Raw genomic sequence first — 21,232 nt, forward strand, 5'->3', positions numbered from 1 at the left:
TACTTACAGTGACTTGTGTTGTTTTGGGTTTAAGGTATATGAACTTGGACTGTATTAACTCTCGTTACATGTCTCAAGGTGTCTTTTCTCAAGATCATCTTCCACGGTTCCTTGTTGTCAAATTAAGACCTCCTTATATGGAATTCCTGCTTATTATACCACCTATAATAGTATTGCTCATCATAGGCCTCTCGCCTCTAGGCCAAACCCAAGTCCTTCTCGACCATGCCGCGGCAAATGGGGTGATAGAACTCGCGGAACTTGTCAAAGGTAGCAAGGGCCAGTGGTCTATCGACCTTGTTGAGCGACTTGAACAACGGGCGCACAAACTTCATGCGGCCAACGTGGCCGAGCAGGTTGGCAGCGGCCTGGTAGTACTTATCGGCCTTGGAGTTGAGAGCAATCTGGAAAAAGGCAGACTGCAGCTCAATGTTTTCAGAAGAGGTGAGCTGGTAGGTCTCGCCCAATTGGTAGACGCGCTCAGCGGACAGAGGAGCTGCAAAGGTCTGGACCTTTTCAAGGAACACTAGCTTCTGGTTACCAGAAAACGAGGCCACGTCCTCAGCGGAGGGTACAAACGACTGTACCGTCTGTCAGTAAAATTCTCACGGTAATATATCGGAATAGTCAACTTACGGTGTTCTCCCATTTGTCGGCCAGAGCGTAGCACTGGTCGGCGTAAGACGTGTCAAAGTCAGGCTTGGGGGGCAGGCCAGGAGAGTAGAAGCGGTCATCCCAGTCAATGGTTGCAATCTTCTTGGAGATTTCTTCATCCTTTAAAGCCTCAAAGAACTCGATGAAGGTGGCCTTGAACTCGAACGAGTCCAACGACTTGGTTGCCCACTTGTTGAAATAGTAAGGGATGAACTTGTCAAAGGCGTCCCGGCCAACAAGTTTCTCCAAATAATACAGGAAGTGGAAGCCCTTTTCGTAGGGCACAGTGCTGAAAGCATCGTCGGGATCAATGCCCTTGTGGTCAATGACAAGTTTGGTGAACTCGTGGTCGGCGCCATAGCTGTTCACGGCGTCTTCCAGAGCCTTCCAGCCAATGATGGCAGAAAAGTCACGTTCAGGCTCCCCATGAATGGCAGCGCCAATGCGACGCTCAAGGTACATGGTCCAGCCCTCGTTTAGCCAACTGTGAGTTTTGGAGCTTAGTATGCTTGGATTATCGATAGGTGTGTATGTGTATGTAGAGTAGTTTGATGACTTACAAGTGTTCCCAGCTGCAACTGGTCACAAGGTTGCCACTCCAACTATGAGCTAGCTCATGGGCAATGACGTCAATGTTTTGGCGGTCACCGCTAATAATGGTAGGGGTAGCAAAGGTGTAGATGGGATTCTCCATGCCTATGACGGGGTTAGTTGACTACATTATGTCACCACTCAATTTACAGGTAGGAAACATACCGCCGTAGGGGAAGCTGGGAGGCAATACTAGCACGTTGTATTCCCCCCACTGGTAGGGAAACACAATCTTTTCGGCAATCTCTATAAACTTTTCCATGTCGTTCTCCAGCTCCCACTTGGACTTTTCCAGCTCCTCGGGGCCAGTAGTGACTTTGCTGCGTGGGCCAATCGGCGCAGACTTGATGTCGCCTGACGCAAGGGCAAACAGATATGAAGGAATCGGCACAGGTTGCTCAAAGGTGTACTGGGTCAAGCCACTCTGGTCAAGCTTATCTGCGCTGCGGAAGATTCCGCTGGCAACAACGGGAAGTGCGCTCTTGATCTTGAACAAGAAGGGGGACTTGACGTCTGGCGTATCCTGGCAGGGAAACAGCGAGCGGGCGTGGATGGCCTGGCACTGGGAGAACATGTACGGGTGCTTCTTGTTGGAGGTCTGCTCGGGCGTCAACCACTGGAGAGCTGTGCACTTGTCCGTGGTGGCCAGGTCGATCTTGAGCTTGAGCTTAGCGCCCTTAGCAGTCGGCGGAGCGGGAATGTGCAGCGGCGCGCCGTACGGCTCAATGCGGTTTTTGAGATCAAAAGACACGGGCTTGTCAGCCACACTGACAGTGTCAATAGCCACAAAACTCGAGTCCAGCACCAGCTCGCTGCTGGTGGCATCTGTCAGAGACTCAAACTCGTACGACACGGAGCCCACCAGGCGCCGGGACTCAAAGTCAATGGTGACGTCAACAGTGGTATGGCGAGTTCGCCAGGCACTGTAATTGGACAGCGTGTTTGGATCCCGCTGGGCAGCCATTGCAAGAGAGCGGCAGTGAAGGGCGGGAGACGAGATTAGAGCGGATTTGGTGAAGGGCGCTGATGTCGTTCTGAGAATACGAGAACCGGCTTGGCGGAGAAAGCTTCCCAACATTTGCACGGGGAAAACAGGACAAGCTGCAAATGCTCAAAAGGAAAAGGCAGGCAATTAGTGAGGCGAACAAAAGGCTGTCCTTGGGTCTGTGACGTGATGCAAGGCTGAGACTTATTGCTCCTCTCTGCCAATTGGCAATTCGAGCTTCCTCTTTGGGGTTGGTGATGTTCCCCCACTAAATCATTGCGGAGGACGGTCAATGTGGCGTAACGGTGGCGTATCGGTGACTTGTCGGACAGAACGCCTCATGGGGATGTGTCATTAGGGTTGGGGTTACACACGACAGGACGACGGGAAGGGAACTCCAGGCGAACCTTGGCGAGAATACAAAGGCTGGGCGATCTCGTTCAAGACACATCACAAAGTACGGCGGCACAAGTTCGTCTCGTATGCAGTAGCACATGGTCAGGCCATTTCCCACTTGGCCGGGACATGTGCCGGCTGTTATCTGAACTTAAGCCCTGGGCCAACTGCAAGAGTTTCATGGAACATGGCGAGGCATTGGCAATGCTGCTTTATGATGGATCCCTGGATCGCCCTTTCATCCCGGCTTGACACACGGGATGTGGAGGATTCGAGGGTTCAGTTTTTGAATTGCAGGTTGGTTGGTGGTGCATGGGCGGAGAAGCGATGAGGAGGTCAGAACGAGGGCGTCAAGTCTGGCACCGTGATGATGTGGGACGATACTCCAAGTATAAGAATGAATACGAGCAACAGTAGACACTACGGATCTTAGCCTCGTGAGCAGGATAGTGAGCAAGTGCCGTGGTGCCGTAGTGCCGTGGCCCGGTGTCTGGATGTGTGGGAGGGGAGATTAGCAGATCAACAGATCGCATTCTCGTATGGACCGATGATTCATTCATTGCATGCTTGTACATGCAAGTGGAGAAAATAGCTCAGGGGTCGGCCGTCAACGTCAACATGTGTATCTGCGACTGTTTCGATAGAGCCAAACAGAACCCGCTCGCTGGCGGCCAGGGGCTCAGCGAATCGCTAGGCCTGCCGGCATCGCTGGCAGGCCTAGCGATTTTAGCTTGTTCGTATCCATTCAGGCCCGAGGACACGATCTGGCGAGACTAAAAGGTTAAACGACGCAAAGCTCAGCGGCGCGCATAAGCGTGTCCTACGGATTGTGGATTGCGGTATAGAGACGAAGGACGGCCGGACTTTGGCGCCAGAGCCTTGGACACGAAGAAGAAGTTCTGGCGCAGGATACAAGGACTCACCCAACATGCAAGGCTCAGCTCCAGCCGGCGGAGAAGCGCAAAGGGAGGAATGCGGGAATACGAGAGGGGGGACTTTGTCGAGGACTTGGACTTGGGCTTGTGGTCCGCCGGCGGCTCTTTGACACAGGCTTTTTGTAGCAAAAATACCCGCTCAAGAATGGACATTCGTACCCACGCGTGCTGAATTTGCAGTGGGTGCTGCTTAGAAATTATTTTGGGCCTACTGCAGGCCCAGCGGCTGGCCTCTGCGCTGGCCTCTGCGCTGGCGGGCCCCTGTATTTCTGGCCTCTGTATTGCTGCGTCTCGGCGGAAGCGCCCTCTATTTTAGAGGCTGACGGCCCAGCTGGGCATTTATGCCCACGTCCTGCTTGTGCCTTGTATCTTGTACCTCTGTACCTCTGTACCTCTGTACTATACCTTGGCCCCCTGCCTCGCTTTGTCTTTTCGTTCCTGGCCCCGTGCCATTCCTTGTACCTCTGCCCACATTTCCACCTGCGCAGGTACTTCTGTCCCCCAGCTTCCTTCGCATTCGCTGGATCCACCATCAGAATCCTGCCTCCTGCCCTGCATCTTGACTATGAACTTAAGCTTGAAGCCTTTCCAGGGTAAACACGAGCAGGCCCAGCCCCAGCCAATCAGACCTCGCCGCTGCCCTTCCTCAACTGGAGGTGGCCCCCTGGTCAGATCCTCTTGAGAATTATCTTCTCTGGTTACCGCCTGGCTCTTTTCTTTTTCACCTGCGAACCCTCTCACCACTTTATCAGCTGCTGTCCACCACAGTTTCCGCCGGTCTTGTCCTCCTGTCTTGCTCTCACTCTCGCCCTCGCTCTCCCGACATTCGTTTCCTACGCAATTTTCTAATTCACCGGAGCCCCGCCCCGTCTCTCTGCCTCCTTCGTTCAACCACAGCTACTCTTCCGCTAATACCGGCCTCCCCCCCCAAAGTTCAAACATTGTCATTGTCTCACCCGCTCTTGGTCGCCCACCTGCTACGAAAGCCCGCTTCATTCTCAGCGTGCTCCCTCGACGTGACCTACAACAGCGAGATCCAGCCTGCGAAGAAATCCCCACTGCCAACCGCGTCTTTGGCCCTCACAATCCGCTGCCCTGACCTGACGACTGGCGCTGAAATCCATCCCGAGCTCCATAATATCCGCTAAACACAACCGACGTCAATACATCCTTCCCTCCAAACCTCCCGTCTCTGCTTTCTTTATTTTTTCCGTTCTTCATTCTTATTTCCTGCACCTCTCGCGTCCAGCTCCGCCATACCGCCAGAGAAAAACACCCTGCGTCATTGCTGTCTTGCATTGCTCTTGAACTCCAAGCCGAAATCTCCTATTCACGATTCGACAAATTCCACCTGACCTGCACGTCCGATATCACGGCAACATAGCATACCCTTCAACTTAATTCTCACGTCATCATGGGTATGTAGAGTCTCTTGCCAGTCGTACCACATGAAGCTTCGGCACCTAAAACCCTCCGGGTTTATCTTGCAGCATGTGCCAAGCCTACTAACACTCGCTTCTTTCTCTGTTGCAGCCGTCACAACAATCATCCCATTTGAAATCTTCCCGCAGTGTGTCTACGACTGCGGTGTCCTCTATGATGCCAATGGTGCCTGTGTGCCTCCCGCCTTCAGATCCGCCCCCGCGTCCATCTACACCGCCTGCTTCTGCGCCGACCCCCGTGTAAAAGGCTTTTCCTCCGCATCCACCGGAGTCTGCGACAATGCCTGTGTTGGCACGCCCGAGGGTCTAGCCAGTCTCCAGACTTGGTTCATGTCTGCCTGTAGTGTCACTCCACCACCCAGCACAGAAAGCACGTCAACCTCGACCTCGTCCATATCCCAAGGCTCTTCATCCAACAGCAACAAAAAAGTATACGATTCATGGTACGTACCGCTACACCTTGGCCGCCACGCTCTACTCTACCTCGAGCCTACTAACACGCTCTCACAGGATCGATGGACACTGGAAATGGGTCGTCGCCATCGTCGTTATATTCTTCTTGATTGTAGGATGCTGGGTAGGCGCTTGTATATGGCGTCGCTCCTATCTGCGTAAGAAAGACCGCATGTACGAACTCGGCAAAGGCATCCCGACCTCCAACTCGGCTACAAACTTTCCTGGCGCCGATGCCAGCCCGGACGGAATCCAGAGCGCTTCAAATCTCGAAAAGCTGAGCAAGTGGACTGGGCGTCATCGGTCATAACCGGAAACCACTTGACCTTTACTTTGTGGGCTCCACCTGACTGTTTTTTCCCTCTTTCCCGTCTCTTTTTTTTTTTCTTTTCTTTCTTTCATTCGCTTCATTATTCCCTTCTCTTCTTTCTTTCTGTCCTCTTTGGCTTGGGAACTGGCGTTTTTTTTGGGAGGGTGTTTTTATTGATCTATAATTTTCCGCTTTCTTTTCTTCTCTCTCCTTTTTTTTTCCTCTCCCCCTCATCCAGCACATGCTTTCTCGCATCATGCATCCATACTGCACCTGAAAAAGAGCCACTCCGCCTGTGGGTGCGTGTCTTGTTTTGTTTTTTTTTTTCTGGTTTTTCGCTTTTATACAATAGTGACTTTTGAAATACATAAAAAGTGGCTGTTTTGCGCTTTATTTATACATATATATTCACTACTTGACCGCACTCACATGCATCTAGGTACATTTCAGAGCTCACTTGGTGCGGATTGCAATCGGAGAAGCTTCTCCACCTTGCTCTTTGGCAGCGTCCATGTACAAATCAATCAGACAACTAGCAGACCAAGCCTGCGTAGGGCACTGGATTATGAGCAGACAGACGTTAGTATACTACAAAATCCACAGGGAGTCGCGGGGGGGGGGGGGGGGGTGCCTTAATAATAAACAAAACACATTACTTACCGAGTCACTGCAATACTCGCCATTCTTTTGCGTAAGCTCTGCGAGTCCGGCCCACGGACTCTCGCGAATCATCTTCTTGCAGCCGGCAAGGCGCTGCGTAATCTGCTGAAAGGCCTCGGTCCGCGCGGCCGCGCTGTCGCCGCGCCGCATCAAGTCAAACTTGAGCAGTGCGCGCAGGAAGAAGCCCGTAGGCCACAGCCACTCGGGGCCCTGGTGGTAGTTGCGGCCCTTGGACGTGGCAAAGTCTGTGCTGTCTTCGCTGTTGATGTAGTACGGCCGGTAGTTCAGGTCGGCGGGGTCGAGCGTGGCCATGCCGGTGGGGCCGCGCAGAGCGGACTCGGCGACGAAGAGTGCGCCCAGGGCGTGCTTGGGATCAAAGAGATCTGGTGCTACGCACATGGCGATGGGGAAGTTGGGTCGGAGCTGGTAGTCTTCGTATTCCTTACCCGAGCGGTAAAGGTCCTTGTAGATATTCCGGCGGTTGATAACGGCAGGGTTGACATCGTACTTGGAGTCATCAGCGCTGTCCTTTGGCACAAAGTAGCAGCGCTCAAAATTGGCCTTGATCAACGAAGCCCAGTCGGCATAGGAGATTGATGAGCCGTCTTCCTTCTTCACGCCATTATGAGCAAACTTGCCAGCCCCATTGAGCTCAGAAATCCACTTCACCGTGCTGTACAACATGCCAATGATTTCCACTGCAGCTCCATCACGAGGAGTACCCGGAACACCCTTTGAGTTCGCCTTGACGCTCTCGCCCATCTTGTCCATCCAAGTGCCACAGTTGTGCTGATTACCACCGAAGATGAACCCGTTTTCCCAGTCAACCTTGATGTCAATGTTGAAGCCCTCATCACTCATCTGCGAATCAATAGCAGGACCAGCGTTAGCTTCCCGGAATGATATTCCAGTAGCATGGCGCTGCAGCGCCTCCTGAATGATTTCCGCAATGGTACTTTCGCGCGAGTAAGCTCTTTCATCATCAACTGCAAACCAGGTGTCGTCGTACGGAAGGAAACGGCGCTTGACCTTTTCGTCTAGGATATCGGTGCCGTTGGGAACAATTTTTATGTAGTCCTGAATGCACTGCAGGAAGAACCAAATTGAATCACGCGCATTGTAACGCGGGGCTCCGCCACTGGCCAGCAAGTTGGGAACCATGCCGTGTTTGAGAACACTGCCAAAGGCCTTGATGTGCTCCTTGGCTTCGTCAAAGCGGCCAGTACCCAGATACAAACCACGGAGAGAAATCATAACATCACGGCCCCAGCAACGAGCCCATTCTACAGCAAAATGAGGTAAACCCGCAGCAAGAGACGGCACCAAGGTCTTGGGATACAGCGACGCAGAGGGGACGATACCAGATTGCTGAACACTGACCATGGCAAGACTCTGCATGAACCATTGACCTTTTTGAACAATGGGTGACATCAGGCTCATAGCACGATCCCAGGATGCGCGGTACGCGGTGCGAATAACTAACGCAAAGTAGCGGGGAATGAGGAAACTGGGGATACCACGCAGCGCATCAAAGCGTTCCTTCAGCCACTGGGCGGGTTTGGCAAGACGCTCACACCCGGCAACTTTGGAACGACGCTCTAGACGCCCAACAATACAGTCCAAAGCCCAAAGGCCATCCCTTAGGTTTTGGCAAAGGGGGTGAGCGAGGTTGTTGTCCCGTACAATCCCTTCAACAAGACTCCACCAACCTTGCAGGCCGGCATAGATGAGTTTTCCGTGACCAGGAATATCATAGTTGCCGTCCTGGCCGTCACTGGTTGATCTTTCTTCGGCTTCACAACGATAAAGAACAAAGTTGAGGTCGACGAGGTCAAGTCCACTGAAAGCAGCAGTAGAATCACTTGTGACATACGTGTCAAGGCCAGCAGAGTGCTCGGCAGAAGGTATCCAAGTCTCGAACAAAGCGATACTTCCGGGAGGGAACTTGTCACGGACGGTGATAAAAGTATCGTTGCCAACATTTTCAAGCTTTACACCCGGTAGGTCAACAACCTGACTAGGTAAGCCGTTCAAGTATGTCTTGTCGTTGGTGACATCAGCCACAGCTTCTTCGCTGGTATCGACTTCAAGCATCCAGCTACCTAGATGCTTGGCCTTGGTGCCAGTTAAGTGAACGGGGTTGAAAGCACCGTTTCCATTGCCGTAGCCGGGGAAGGCGGTATGGGCAATAAGGAAGTATCCCTTACGAGACTTGGGGTGGACTCTGTGCACAGTGACGTACTGATCTTCATGATGGACATGTGTCTCATCATAGCCGTCCTTGCCCATGAGAGTATGAATCTGGTTAAGCAATTTCTTGACACCCGCAATGCCGTTCTTTCCAGCACCAATCTTGACATTAGGCGAAGAAGAGGCCTCGGATACATAGAGACGGGTTTCGCCAACCAGATCAATGATCTTGGGATAAATTTCATCATATCCCATTACACTACCCGATGCACTGGCACACATACTGACCAGAGCGGCGTTGGGCAGAGTATCCCGAGCATCTCTCTTCTGGAAGGGGGTTTCATTGTCGTGGGTGCAGTCCATAAACAGAGCCTGGACAGGAACAGGCTTAATGTTACGGATAAACTCGCGAGACTTTGCGAATGAGTTGTTACGGCTGTGTTCACCATTAGAACCATTGGTCTTTGTATTGCCTTCATGTACTTTGATTTCAGCATGGGTGATCTCGTCTCGCTCGAAGCTGCCAATGGGTCGACCTCCATGTCTGTGTACCAAGCGACTCAACTCGCCAGTACTCCAGGCTTGCATTGCCTCGCGGATAAGAGAGCTCAGGCCCAAACGTTTAACAAAAACGTAATCGGTTTCTTCTGAGCCTGAGAATAGCTCTGCGACGACATATACATTGGGGCGGACGCGGCGCGCTTCGTCCAAGATATGTTCGGCAACATGGATAGGGGTCGAATGGCAGTTATCGATACGAATACCAGCAAAGTGCTTGGTCAAGAGGCGAACGTACTTCGTCATTCGGTCCCAAAGATATGGGCTATCTTCGGGACTTGAGCCATAGCGAAGCTTAACACAGTCCCCCCACACGATGACTTCTCTTCGTAGGTACACCCTAGATTGAGGGCCTGCATTATCAATGAGGGCATTGCCGCCCCAAACCCAGCCATTGTTAGCCAGAAACAAATCGCCTTCCTTGTGCTGGGCAGTCCGCGCATTTTGGGGAAGTCGAGTGAAGTATGTCTCAATGAGTGGGCTTTGGTCAGTGATTTCGCCAGCCTTTGGGCCGTTATCTTCCAGGCGCATATACTTGATGCGGTTGAACAGCTGTTGTAGAATATCGGCAACCTCGGCATCGTATTCCTTGTAACATGGGAGATTGACAGCATCTAGAATGCTAGAGACTTTTGTCTTGGCCGCGCCTTCATCAGGCCCGTTGCCCGAGTTGGATTCAAACTTTCCAAGGTGCAGAGAGAGAAGGCCGGCTGAAATCTCAGGATCAACATGGCGTCGGAACCGCGCTCCCATCTGGTCGGTGCCTCGCAGACCATTTTCAGTGAGATACTTGGCCTGTTCCTCAATGGGTTTATTGATCATACTGGTAGCATCCTTGTCTTCAGGGAACTTCAACCGTCCACTTTTCCAGGCATCGACGGCGGAATTGGCGTTGGCTTCAATATCTAGAGTATAAAACTCCCAGAGACGCATGTCAGAAATAACATCAGTCTTGATTGCATCCATGATTTTGAGAAGGTCCTTTTCGTCACGGAGAAGGGTCGGCAGTCCCTTCTCCTTGAGCTTGCTGCTCAGCTCCAGGAGCTTGGTATCAAGAATATAGGCAGACTCGAGCCAAGGAGCAGTCGTAAGATTGTAACCTGCCTCGGGATGCTCTTGGAGCCATTCGCTGTTGTAGGCGGTATGGTTGAGGACTACGTCTGTCAGACTGAGTAGGCCATAGTTCTTTTCCAGGTTCTCGGTCAGCTTTGCAATATCAGACTCGCCATTGGGGAAAAATTGTGAATCCCAGCCTAGCTGATCGTATAAGCTGTAGGGCGAGTTTGAAGAGCCGCGGACTTGAAGCGGGGTGAAGTGCACCATGTTGTAGCCTCTCTCAGAGATGCCATGGAAGTGGGAGTTCCAGTCCTTGGGGTATTTTCCCATGAATTTGGACAGTACAGAGAACACAGACAGTCCATCGAGGGGGAGTGGAGAGTTGTTGATGGTGAGGTATGGAGCTACATCGATGTAGAAGAGGTCTGTTTTTTTGGTAGCAGCTTCGGACTCGGTGGCGTCATTGGCCTCGAGGACTTCTGTGAGAGGAGGCAGCTCGGCATATGTGATGTAGTAGGCATATGCACCAGCGTGGGGAATCGTGATATCGATGTCGATGTTTTGGGAAAAGTTGGGAACCAGCCTGTATGACAGGGTTAGTAGACGTCCGGGGTTGGTCTCGGTTTGGCGGACAACTTACTTGAACTCGCGGAACTGGTCTCGTCTAAACTCGGCACCCTTTTCGGGAACATTCACCCACAGGCTGCCATGGCGGCATACAGACGAGGTGCCCTCAATTGAGAAGCGCACGACAAATGGGTCGTCCGAGCGGGGAGCGAGATAAACATACTGGCCGGCAACATCGGGCGATCCGTCATCGTTGAGGGGGAGCAAATATATCTCGCTGGATGAGATGGTGGGGGGTGCCATGATGCTGCCAGGGGGGTAGTGGACAGCAAAAGAAGAGAAAGTATAGAGAAGAGATTCGGGAGACAAAAGAACGGTGAAGCTTCAGTGAGATGAAGAATGGGCTCAAGCTAAAGCCAGCTGGAGGAAACAAAGCAATTATGTGGTCTGAGATGGCTGGCTGTGATTGTGGCGACTATTGCGGGATAATTGCTGGTGGCTCAAGGAGAGGAGCTCTAGAATTGGAGCTGCAGGGCGAAGCTATGGCGCTCAAGGCGGGAGGAGAATCGGTCATATAAAAGGCTACAAACCGGACTGGACTGCCTTGATGCTTAGAACTCGACGGAAACGTTCGCGCTGATGTAATAAACAATTCGGTCTTCTGGGCCAATATCCAGCAGCTTATCCCAATGCGAGCTTCCAAGAATGAATGAAGGCGCAAACGGGTGTAGCTTCCCTTTTGTCGGCAGGACGGATCACGCAGGGCAGGGACACCGCGGCACGATTTAAGGACACATTGACATCCAAGAAGACACCAAAAGACCACAGAAACCCAATGAGAGAATATCACCATCTACAAAATTCACGGCCTTACTTTCGTCCTCAGTGTCGTTGCATTTTGACTTGTCACTCACTGATGGCGAGGAAGCTGTAGTTTTGTTCGCCAAGTGTGTATGATAAGGCGCGTACAGGATTTCGCTAACTACACAATCCCAGAAGTTCACTCCCATAGTTACTAAGTTACCACATGCGTAGTTACATAGACACAAATACTTGGCCTTGCGAACTTCCCCGCTTTGAGGCCCAAATTCAAGACGGCTAGAAGCCCAATGTCTAGTTGCAGATTGAGATGCAAGTCTCCTAGTTCAGTCTAATACCCATCATAGGGTGCATCGAGAGGCACGCAAACACGACTTACTTTATTTGGCTGCATGAGACTAAGCTAATTAGGGTTGTGTGCCATGTCAAGGGTCTGACGTCGGCTTCAAGGCTGATGGTCTGACTTCTCGTGTGACATAAATCTAGCCCAGTCCATTCAACATCTATATCTGCATGGCATGTGAACATGAGACAAGTCCAGGCCGGGCTACCCAGAGTCAAATCGATGTGGCTGCTGCAAGGCGCAGGAGAAAAATACACTCTGCACGATACCTAAACAGGATGTATCTATGTGAATACGGCTTCTAAGCTTCTATCTCACGTACTACTTATAAGTGGCTACCAATATTTGTGGTCTAACTAGTTGCATCATGTGGCCGCTTTTCCGGGGGTCTTGTTCATGAACTTGTTGGGGCAAGAGGCCTGCAGGGAGGCCAAGAGCAAACTCGCCTTCGAACCATGGGCCCAAGCAGTCAAGTACCAAGCACACAAACATTGCAATGCGCCCTCACAGACTACATGTGATTGTGGTTGTATGACTTGTACCTATACTAGTTAATCTCTCGCATAAAAGGAAACACTAAACCACGCTGAGAAGGTTTCCATGCGACTTTAATACCGCGTTGCGCTCTCTCCAAAAAAGAAAAAAAGCTTCCATTTGACCATTTGTCTTCAACAGCCTTGGTTCACACTTGATGTCGTCAACTCGTGATATTCTGCATAAAAGAGGATTCTGAGTGCGGTCTGTTCCGTCGTGGGGCTTCACTAACAAAAAATGTGATCTGGGGGCAAAGTCTAACTTGGGCTCGGGTCAACCGACACCCCGCGACACCCCACCACTACAACAGTAGCATCACTTAGCCTTGCACTAACTCCGTGAATAGAGTGCAGAGTGAAAAACTGCCGAATCATACATAAGTAGCTTGTTAATTAGAGTGTGAAAGCATAACTATTTTACATGTCGGTGAGACTAAAAATGAAAATGAGAATGAGAATGAAAGTGAAATGTGTCCAAGTAGTCACTGGTGGACATGTACGACGTATTCATTTTTGCCAATGAGATAACATCTAGTCTAGGTATCATGGCCCAAGCAAACAAAGGAGCCAAGAGAGTTTTTCTCCCTTTCCATTGGTGCACAAAAAAAAGACAAAAAACGCCAAATTCAAATCATGGTAAAAAACAAATCACAAGAAAGTACATCCCAAACAGGCCTGTTCTCCTTCTCTGAGATGACCGTGATGCCAATCCAGCTGGCTACGTAGCAGAGCAAAAAGACTGGAAAAGATCAAAAACAAAAAGCCCAAAACAAAGCAAAGAAGACGCTTTTTAGTTGTCCGAGATCAAATCAGGGATCTCGTCGACGCTGTGCTTACCCTCCAGGATACCGGCAATAGCGGTGAACAGGGGGTACTCGGCCTCAACACCACGAATCTTCAGGAAGGAATGGACTTCCAGAGCAGTCGAAGTTCCCTGGAGCATTTGGCCGTTCAGCTCACGGGCCTCAACCTCCTTGACGGTAAGACCCTCCTGGACGGCCATCTTGGCGCAGCGGTAGTTGCGGCCACCGCAGCACGAGGTAATAAGATCAGCGACGCCGGCAGACTCGTCGGTGAAGGTGGCTCGGTCAGCGGTAGAGAAGAAGGCCTGGCCAAACTTGACCATCTCCAAAAGACCAACGCGCATAATGGCGGCCTTGGCATTGTCACCCCAGCCACGGCCCTCGACGAAGCCAGCAGCCAGCGCAACGACGTTCTTCAGGGCACCGCTCAGAGACACGCCGGCAACATCCGAGACGGTACGCACGTGGAAGTAGGGACGGTGGAACAGCTTCTTGAAGGTGGTCTGGGTAATGGGAGCATATTCGGCCGGAATGGGAGTTAGAGTGACAGAAGACTTCTTGCCGCTAGCATCCTTGTGGTAAAGTTCATCATCATCGGACTCGGATTCGCCAGACTTGGAGCCAGAAGGGGTGTCCAGCGGCGGGGGAGCATAGGCAATGGTGGTCTCAGACCACTTCTCCTGGGCAATTTCGGAGGCGAGGTTGGCACCGCTCAGAGCACCGCAGTAAATGTTCAGGCCCTTGCCAATGGATTCAGAAAACAGGTGGATGCCGTCGTCAGTCAGGTTGACGCCCTTAATGCAGCTGATACCGCGAGCAAAAGGCAGAATGTGGCCAGTCAGATCACGGCAGGCCTTGTCAATGAACTGGTGGGGCAGGTTGAAGATCAGAATGGTAGAGTCCTTGACAGCGTCCTGAACTGAAGGGTTGGCAACGAGGTTGGAGGGCAGCTTGATACCAGGAAGGTACTTCACGTTCTCGTGGTAGTTGTTGATGATGGAGGTGAGCTTCTGGGGAGTCTCGCCAATCTTCTCATCGTAGTAGGGGCTGGTAGCAGGCAGAGTGATGTTCTCCTCGTACACCCACATCTGCACCTCCTTCTCAAAAATGTCCGGCTGCTCGGCGCAGTTTTCAGCAATGATCTTAGCGATAGTGCATCCCCTATAGACGAAACAAGGCAGTTGTTAGCGGTTTGGCAGGGAAGAAGAGTAGGAGGAAGAAGACAAGGAAGAGAAAGGGAAGCCCCGGCTGTTGCTTACCAGTTACCAGAGCCGACAACGGTGACCTTGTGCTTTTTCTGGACGAGGCTAGAGGTAGTCATGATGGGCGAGTATACCGAGGTACTGTAGAAACGATGTTTAAGAAAGGTTGGGGATGTGGTGGCGACAGAAGATTGAAAGAGGGGAGTGTGTCTGATAGAGCGAGCGAAGACGGGATATCTGAGTATCAGAGAAGCAGACCGAAGAGAGGAGATGGTCAAAAGAGAGTTGGTGTAGAACATCGAGGCAGAAAAAAAAAGCGCTGAAAGGGGGCGGAGGGCGGACCTTATATGTAACTATGATGTTGAGCAGCTGCAGCGGCAAGGTTGAGTAACCGATTCTAACTTTTGGCTTTTGTCAGTTGTCTCTAGTTGGTGTCGGTGTATCCTCGCCTACGCCCGCCCCAGAAAAATTCACCACCATGCCCATTATGGGTCGGATTAGGACGTCTAAATCCGCACGTGGCACCTTACTTGATGTAGACAGTTAGAGACGCTGGCGCCACACGTGGCACTTTGGCACCCGTCGGCTCCCCCAAGTTAATCCACCGGCTCAGGTGCTAATTTCGCCACCCGTTCCTGGTTTGACAAGCGGTCTTTTAAAACTTCGGTAGCCCGTCACCGGCCCCCCCTAGAACTTCATTCTCCGGGCCGACTGTCCCACTTCGCTTGAGCCGTGCTTCCACTATCCATGCACAATGGCGTCATCGGGCTGTGGAAGCTCAAAAGAACCTGGCCAAAGTAGACGTCGTTTCTAATCCTGTAACTAACCATGAGATTGTCAGCCTTTCTGTGGGAATGCCGCCTAGCTTCGGGGTGATATCAGGCTCTATTTTGATTGCGACTCTGAGGCTTTTAAACCAGGATTGGGTGTACGGCTATTGGGTTTGGCGCCCGCTGAGAAGATAACTACAAGTGTGTTTGTAAGGATGTCTTCCACAGGGACTTGTACACGTATGCCTACATCTACAGACCCGGATCCATTCACATGCTTTTTGATACCGCTAGCCGTCCAATCCGCCCTTCCAGCTGGCCATGTAACTGTATCCGTAAAACCTGCACGAGCTCGCACTTGTCCGGAGTTTCATGCTGTCAACGACACCGCTTATGTGTGTTTTCCCGCGATATGGGCGAACGGGCGGCCCTAAAAGTGTCTGCCACGACAAGTATCCTCGCGTATATGTATTTTCGTACCTGAAACTAGACTCTGGCTAGGTGGACCGTGTTGGTCATTGACATATGGCTTGGACTTTGTTTCTAAAAGTCTTGGTGGTTAGTCCAGTCGTCCTATCCTGTTTGCCGAGTCCTGCGCACGTGCGCGCGCATCTTGAACTGAAGATGTCAAAATATAAATGCACACAGGTACTAGTACATCAATCCGCGACGAAGATCAACCGAGTCCTCAAGTACAGATATACATGCCAGGTTTGGTCGGCCGTCAAATGCCAAGGCCGCCCTATGCCTCCTGAATATAAGATAAGGCCCTTTGGTTTTGAGCCGCAACCTACCTTAATGAAACATCGCTCACTCTAGGCCAGTTGTTATTTTTGCTATCATACTAGGCCAGCCCGCTTCTCTATGTGTCTACATCTCATGTTGTAGGCAAGTCATTCCCAAGGTCAAGGCCGAGGATGCTAACGGATCCACCGTCAAAGCATGTCCTTCGTTAAGCCCTTAACAGGGACACTAGACACTAGCATCCCACGCTAGTGTTGGCTAATGCTGATGGTGGACAAGTATAGAAGCATGTAGTTCCATGTGTACACTTCCACATGTATTTCTCCTTGCAGAAGAATTTATCCTTCCGTGGCTTCAATATAGCAATAGCAAGAAGCCCCCCCCCCCCCCCCCCCCCCCCCCAGAAGCGCACCGGCATCTCTCCGCGGGCTGCCTAGTCAGCAGCATGGGCCCGTGGAAGCCGCTGCCCCAGAGACGACCCCCACTGCCTCCTGGATTCTCCACACACCGCGCACTCACGTACATATCCAAACATCACGGTTGTCCAGCTTGTATCAATACATAAAACCGTGTCCGCTCAATAGGATGAAGAGGTGGACCCTGCGTCCAGGTGAAAATCCTGATAACATCCAAGTTCAAGCTTCATGTCTCCTGGAAACCAACCCGAGAAACGACATCCATGTCCTCAAACACCCGTTCAGCCACCGTTTCTGGCAAATGCGTATGAGGACTATTGAGCCGCTTGATCTTGACGTCACCTTGATGCCGACTTGTCACTATCTTGAGCTTGTGTCGCTGTCTACACGGATAACTTGAAGATCTGCCCGTTGTATTAACTGGATCACCGCCTGGAAATCCCTGCCACGCATTACATAGCTATGTGGTGCTGTAACGTAAGTCTGCGCACATATTTACAAGTGCTACATCGTTATAACTACGCAAATGACAGGCTTGTTTGCTGCTACTAACCGGCTTGTAAACCACTCACTCACATGCATTGAATCCAACATCCCGAGCTCAAGGGTGTATTGACGAAAATCTTTCTCACTGCAGAATTCACGCATACGGCTTACAAACATACATGGCCAAGCTCACCCTATTCAAAGACTCTACCACGCTGAGGCTCTGTTGTATAACATATAATTCCCCGTCTTATGATAACAACCCAAAATGTGAGGCTCTGCTCTATGTATGTACATATGTCTACGTCTAGTCACTATGTATACAGGTATCCATAACTATCCATACCAAGGTGTTGGATCTGCCCTTATGCTTCCTCTTCCCCTTCTGAGATTTCATTGTCGCTCAAAAGAGCAGTCTTCTCGTCCGAGTTTCGTGGGATTTCCTTGTCAGTCCCTTTAATGGCTTTGTGGTCGGTGGAGATAGTCCGTTCACCATCACCAAATAAGGGATTCAGAATATGATCGTAAATAATCCAAATCATGTTGAACGCAATATGCAACATTATCGTCAACCACTTTGGATACTTACCATTCTTGTCAGATACATGTACAGAAAAGATCATCATGGGAAAGACCGTGAAAACAGTCACCAGAACCATGATTAATTTCCCAATCCTCTGTCTGAACGTGGTAATGGTGTAAGGCTGAAGGCTCTCTAGGTAAGCTTGATATTCGGCTGGCAGCTCGTTTTCTTTTGCACCTTGAACTATAAGATTCAGGTACCTAGAGCTAGCCTGTGCATAATCCGGGTTGGGACGCTTGTGGGGCAGTACCAGGCGTAGCCACCACCTGCATCTGGGATCCGGCTCGGTCGGATTCTCGGCGTCCTTCTTCTTCTGTATGACCAAGATATCTCCCGCCAACCTCTCGTCCTCGTTGGTCGGTTTGCCAGGCGCCTTTGGTGGCTTGTCGGGGACTTCCGGGGGTGTAGGCAGTTCTGGGACCTCCCCAGGGACATCTGGCTGATACAGAGTGCGGGCAATGAACGGCCGAGGAACAGGTGGGTTCGGACTCTCAGGGATCGATGCGCTAGGCGGAAGAGCAATACACGGCACTAGAATCTCTATGTACCCGGAGCCGCCTCCCTCCTTGGCCATTATTTTGGAGTAGTCTTCTTTGGTAATCTCGTATACCGTTCCTACAAGACCCTTATTCCAAACAGGTTGCTTGGGATCCTGAATGGGCGGCGGCGTGGGCCCAGGATTGATCGGGTTCGGGAGAGGATCTTTGGGGAGCTTCCGTAGGGCAGTATTGGCGAAACACGGCTCTATATAGGGAATCCCTGGAAGATCAAATGTCAACCTGAGAGCGGGCGCCGTCACATTGATTTTGCCCAGCGGATAGGCTCCCTTTTGTTCCGTAATGATTTTGTGGTTGAGGTTAGAGCCAAATGCAAGATAGAGCACCGTTTTTGGCTCTGTATCTGGGGGTGTCTGGGGCTGGGTCCCAATCTGCGCCAAGGCAAGTCGCTCAGGGCTTATCGCTGGTAAGTCCAACATGACAACGACAAAATAATGGAAATCTGTAGGAATTGAGATGATAAAAGTCAGAGAGCTAAGTGGCTGCTGATTGTAAACAAATAAGAAAGACGAGCATCAGTGTATTTAATGTATCTCACGGAAACAATGAACCTGTCCTCTACATTGAGGTGTAGCATTGGCTTGTCAGCTGACTAATAGAAACCAAGGCTATCCCCAATTTGTCAGCGACAGGGCTTGCGAGGCAAAGTCAAGGATGCAGCATGGTATTGATTGCCTGAGTCAATATCAATCAATTCTTGTTGCGAGGCTTTAGGGTTAATGGATGGTTGCTCATGTCACATGACTAGGACACACAGGGATTCTACCCCATTTCCATGTCTGGTCTAGATACAAATACTTCCCACCTTGGGGGGGGGGGGGGGTAGAGCACCCTATGATGTTCTTAGTTTTGATCACCGGTTATTTGCTAGTTTCTCCTGTCATTAGATTCAATCTATTATATCTTCGTTCAAACCACACTTCAATTCTTGTGCAACAATGAATGCCACCAAGCTAACCATCGAAACTTTCCCATTTAAGTGCGTCACAGGCTAAAAGGGGGCAAGATGTAGGATTTCGACGTTTTTTACTTGCTTTAAGAAAGGTTGTTGTCTCTGGGTGTCCAAATTCTCAAACATAACATGGAAAATATTCGTATATACCGTCGGGTGGCAATTGTAGTTTCCGCTACATCAAAGTCTGGCATGCCCTAACCCTGATGGAACTTCATTGTCTAGAAAGAGAAAGAACGACATTGATTGTGAGCTGGAACTAACGCACAAATTGAAAATCAGTTTCTCTTCAAGCTAAACATGATTCCAAGTGAAAAGGTAGCATCTAGAACCCTTCTTTGGTTGCTCATTTTCTTCAACGACACTGTTCCCGACAAGCTCCCAAGGAAATCCAACCCTAAGAATGCCATCCGAACTCAAGACGGCAATACTTGAAGACGATAACCTCAATCTGCCTGAACTCAACAATGATTGCAGTCAAGCAACCCATTTTTCCCGCCTTGGTCTGCCCTCGGATGAGGCCATGGACGAATATGAGCACATGCGAACTTCGACTGTACCATCCGATGGCCTAGCAAATAATTCTCTAAGAAACGGGATGCATGGCTTCATTCTTAGCAACGAAGACAGTGAGAAGCTGATTTCGAGCTCACCCCCTGTTCGAAACTCCGACGCGAATGGCTACGGAGAACTACCGCCACATCCTTCATCTATGCAAGACGAGTTACTGGATGACGTCTTGCCAAGCTCCATCTTCCCCACCGATGACACTGATAGTCAAAGAACCAGACTCGCGAGACATTCTAGCAAGGAGATTTCAGTCATCACAAGGAAAACAAACAATCCCATCGCAACCCCTACCGCTTGGAGAGAAGTCCGAGATGATGACATGTCTGTTTTCATGCTCTCTAGCGAGTCTGGATTCGACGAAGGAGATAAAAAGCCACCAAGGTATACCAAATTTATTCAATAAATTAGGATGCCATCGGCATGAGCTAACTTTCGGTTGGCGTTTTAGTGTCCATACAGCCTTTGATAATCTATCACGACAGCCATCTGCCTCTAGCAAAAAACAGAAAAAGGGAAAACGGCCTTCTCTTCTTTTGTGTGACCCGGCTCACAGAGCTACTATTGCCAAGCTGGTAGAAAAGGCAATTCAAGCCGAGAGTACCAAGTACGACACAAAAAGACTAGAACAGAAGCTTATCTTAATATACAGGGCTAACTAAATTATAAATTCACCAACAGGTCTTCTCCCACTCTCTCTAGTCTTGAAAAATCTCCAGATAAGCCAGACAGTCTGGGAGATCCAGAAAATCCTTTAAAGCACAAGAAAAGTCCGGCCCTGAAAGACCAACCCCCGATATCAGGAAAAAGCCAGAAGCACAAGCTCCTTCAAGCTACCAGAAAACGAAGAAAAAAAGTTGGGGTGGTGATACCCCCATTCCCAGAAATGCAAGAGGATGGTGAACCGAGTATTACTGGAAAAGAATCCATCGCAACTCTACGTTCAAGCCCCATACCGAATTGTCAACTTGACTTTACTCGCGATGGCTCAGAGCTATCTGAGCCAAGACGACCGAGCTTACCGCGACGCCCAAGCAGTGTCAAGGTAGATGAGGCCGGTAGCCCTATTCCCATTTTCCCTGGGGAAGATACACCGGAAGCTATCGAAATTCCAGACAGCGAGGAAGATCGTGCGAAGCACCAGACAAAAAAAAGACAATTGCCTGTAAGACGAAGCACACGAGTTAGGCGTCCACCATCTGAGTCAAGAACACCAGTCTTGCCAATGACATCCAAAGTTGGCAGCCATCCCCGTAAGAAAAATAACCCCGTGTATTCGGCAAAAGATATTCCATCGGAGATCTCACTAGATCGTGAATCATTTGTTTTGTTTGCTAGAAGCGAACAAAAGAAGGAGAACACATCTGCCAAGCAAACATGTTCTCAAAGCATGCAAAAAGTAGATACTACAAGTTGCAGACCTGCAACCCCGGTAAGGCTTAACAAAGTTCCGGGTACAGACGACCAAACGAATCCCCGTTTGCAGTCAAAAGTATCCTTTCCCGAGGTCTTTTCTCTTCGCCCAACAACTAAGGATAACACTTCTGCCATTCCATATGTACCGTATGGAGTAGCTCAAGATCAAGAACCATCCGATCTACGACTGGAGATTACAACCCAAATTCAACGACGCGAAGAGCGGAGAAGAGTTGACTCGAAG

At 50.5% G+C, this 21,232-nt stretch overlaps 6 protein-coding genes across 6 annotated transcripts; 2 read left to right on the plus strand and 4 right to left on the minus strand.

Annotated features, from left to right (window-relative positions):
* Positions 1-197: 197 nt before the first annotated feature.
* Positions 198-2,323, minus strand: BROUX77_003670 (uncharacterized protein; the record flags this gene model as incomplete). The annotated part of the gene is made up of 4 exons (XM_073748347.1): positions 198-590; positions 637-1,138; positions 1,215-1,350; positions 1,411-2,323. The coding sequence occupies 4 exons, from the start codon at positions 2,321-2,323 to the stop codon at positions 198-200; spliced, it is 1,944 nt and encodes a 647-aa protein (XP_073606095.1).
* A 2,652-nt stretch (positions 2,324-4,975) lies between these two features.
* On the plus strand, positions 4,976-5,766 carry BROUX77_003671 (uncharacterized protein; the record flags this gene model as incomplete). Its single annotated transcript, XM_073748348.1, has 3 exons — positions 4,976-4,979; positions 5,095-5,446; positions 5,514-5,766. The coding sequence occupies 3 exons, from the start codon at positions 4,976-4,978 to the stop codon at positions 5,764-5,766; spliced, it is 609 nt and encodes a 202-aa protein (XP_073606096.1).
* A 453-nt stretch (positions 5,767-6,219) lies between these two features.
* On the minus strand, positions 6,220-11,100 carry BROUX77_003672 (uncharacterized protein; the record flags this gene model as incomplete). The annotated part of the gene is made up of 3 exons (XM_073748349.1): positions 6,220-6,324; positions 6,427-10,813; positions 10,871-11,100. The coding sequence occupies 3 exons, from the start codon at positions 11,098-11,100 to the stop codon at positions 6,220-6,222; spliced, it is 4,722 nt and encodes a 1,573-aa protein (XP_073606097.1).
* A 2,182-nt stretch (positions 11,101-13,282) lies between these two features.
* Positions 13,283-14,616, minus strand: BROUX77_003673 (uncharacterized protein; the record flags this gene model as incomplete). Its single annotated transcript, XM_073748350.1, has 2 exons — positions 13,283-14,456; positions 14,555-14,616. 2 exons carry the CDS (start codon positions 14,614-14,616, stop codon positions 13,283-13,285), a joined length of 1,236 nt encoding a protein of 411 aa, XP_073606098.1.
* A 2,662-nt stretch (positions 14,617-17,278) lies between these two features.
* BROUX77_003674 (uncharacterized protein) lies at positions 17,279-18,472 on the minus strand (the record flags this gene model as incomplete). Its single annotated transcript, XM_073748351.1, has 1 exon — positions 17,279-18,472. The coding sequence occupies one exon, from the start codon at positions 18,470-18,472 to the stop codon at positions 17,279-17,281; it is 1,194 nt and encodes a 397-aa protein (XP_073606099.1).
* Positions 18,473-19,408: 936 nt separating this feature from the next.
* On the plus strand, positions 19,409-19,978 carry BROUX77_003675 (uncharacterized protein; the record flags this gene model as incomplete). The annotated part of the gene is made up of 1 exon (XM_073748352.1): positions 19,409-19,978. The coding sequence occupies one exon, from the start codon at positions 19,409-19,411 to the stop codon at positions 19,976-19,978; it is 570 nt and encodes a 189-aa protein (XP_073606100.1).
* Positions 19,979-21,232: the final 1,254 nt, after the last annotated feature.

This window comes from Berkeleyomyces rouxiae (assembly GCF_048999995.1).
Source record: "Berkeleyomyces rouxiae strain 22BRR77 chromosome Unknown BrBRR77_ptg000003l, whole genome shotgun sequence".
Taxonomy (NCBI): domain Eukaryota; kingdom Fungi; phylum Ascomycota; class Sordariomycetes; order Microascales; family Ceratocystidaceae; genus Berkeleyomyces; species Berkeleyomyces rouxiae.